The sequence below is a fragment of the Solea solea genome, chromosome 8, assembly GCF_958295425.1.
Source record: "Solea solea chromosome 8, fSolSol10.1, whole genome shotgun sequence".
NCBI classification, from domain to species: Eukaryota; Metazoa; Chordata; class Actinopteri; order Pleuronectiformes; family Soleidae; genus Solea; species Solea solea.
Window position 1 is genome coordinate 18,121,416 of NC_081141.1, and position 1,677 is coordinate 18,123,092.

Sequence of the window (1,677 nt, forward strand, 5' to 3'; positions counted from 1 at the left end):
AACTACATACAGTATTTACCATCACCATGATTTTAATACTTTCTCATATAGCTTATAAGAAACAAGAAGTATACTAGGGTGAAAATAGATCAACGTGGGTGTTAGTTCTGCAAAAGGCAACCCCAATAGTTTAGGCTTAACAGTAAATTAAAGAAAAAGCTTCTTTCTTTTTTTTTTTTTTAACTCCCACACGTGGATATTTGCAGATTACTCAAAAAAAACATTCAACGTTTTACATCCAAAGGTGAGATTCAGCCTTGGGCAATGAAGATGAATACTTCTTTGTGTGTCAATACATCAGAAAGCAGAACCTATAGATGACTTCCTGTGATGACCAAAACCACATTCTCTGTATACAGTCTGCACAGTCCTTTCAAACGCAAGCAGTCAGAGAGAGCAGATCATTCAAGATGCGATGCCATTTTGAAGGCAATCTGCTGACAAGAGCGCTCCCTCCACTGCTGGTGACCGAGATCATCTTGGGAATCCTCGGCAATGGTCTGGCTCTCTGGATCTTCTGCCTCCACCTGAAGCCATGGAAGAGCAGCACGGTGTTACTCTTCAACCTGGCAGTGGCTGATTTTCTGCTCATCATGGCTTTGCCTTTGCGTGTCAGCTACTACATGTCCGGGCTCAACTGGGCGTTTGGACCCACTCTTTGCAACATCTGCCTCTTCATGTTGGCTATGAACCGCGGTGGAAGCATATTGTTCTTGATGGCCATCGCTGTGGACAGGTACATGCGTGTGGTGCATCCCCATCATCCCATCAACTCTCTGAGCATCTCCAAAGCCATGTTTGGAGTACTGGCAATATGGCTCTTCACCATTTCAATGAACGCTCACATTTTCACTCTACAACATGACAACACGACCCACTGCGAAAGCTTTGTGATCTACACCGACACTGGCCATAATCTGAACTGGCACAAGTTTGTGTTTCTTTTCTCCTTCTACTTGCCTTTGACCGCGATTCTCTACTGCACTTTCCACATTATCATCCACCTGAGAGGGAGACAGCTGGCCCAGCACGCAAAGATCAAGAAAGCTCTGTGCTTCATCACAATCGTGGTGGTGGTCTTCATCGTTTGCTTCCTCCCGAGCAACATCGCACTGCTCCTCATTTGGATCAAGAATCAGCAGGCGGTCAGCACCCAACCACAATCTAAAGTCTGCGCTGCCATGGATGAACTGACCTGTGCGTTTTTCATCGCCATTAGCCTCACCTATCTGAATAGCGTGCTGGATCCTGTGGTCTACTACTTCTCCATCCCTGCCTTCCAGAACTTCTGCCGGAGAACGCTTCATCTGCCTCCAGCAGAGCTGACTCAAAGTACAGATAGGAAAACCAGAGAAACAGGCTCGCAGTCGCTCAGCCAGCTGTGATCAGAGAGCCAAAAAATGTTATCAAGTATATGTTGACTGCACTTTTTTCATATCTGTACCGTACATGCAAGCATAAATCTATGCAATTCTGAGTTACAGAACACAAAGCTTTATTTGTTACTGTATAAAATATAAGCTATGTAATATTGGAACATTAGCAAGAACGGAGAAGTATCATTATATCAGCCAAGTGAAAATATGGTTATTTTGAGTTCACTGTTTCTTCACAGCACTTTCAAAAATAAACGTTTCCTTCAAGTTATTTTAAAACTGTGAAATCATTGATGCACGG

At 43.8% G+C, this 1,677-nt stretch overlaps 1 protein-coding gene across 1 annotated transcript; it reads left to right on the forward strand.

Annotated features, from left to right (window-relative positions):
• The first annotated feature begins 394 nt into the window (after positions 1 to 394).
• Positions 395 to 1,647, forward strand: LOC131464434 (hydroxycarboxylic acid receptor 2-like). Its single transcript, XM_058636907.1, has one exon. The coding sequence runs from the start codon at positions 411 to 413 to the stop codon at positions 1,383 to 1,385; it is 975 nt and encodes a 324-aa protein (XP_058492890.1). The 5' UTR covers positions 395 to 410; the 3' UTR covers positions 1,386 to 1,647.
• Positions 1,648 to 1,677: the final 30 nt, after the last annotated feature.

Coding starts and splice junctions, on each gene's coding strand:
- LOC131464434 (XM_058636907.1), top strand. CDS start 411: ATGCGATGCCATTTTGAAGGCAATCTGCTGACAAGAGCGCTCCCTCCA.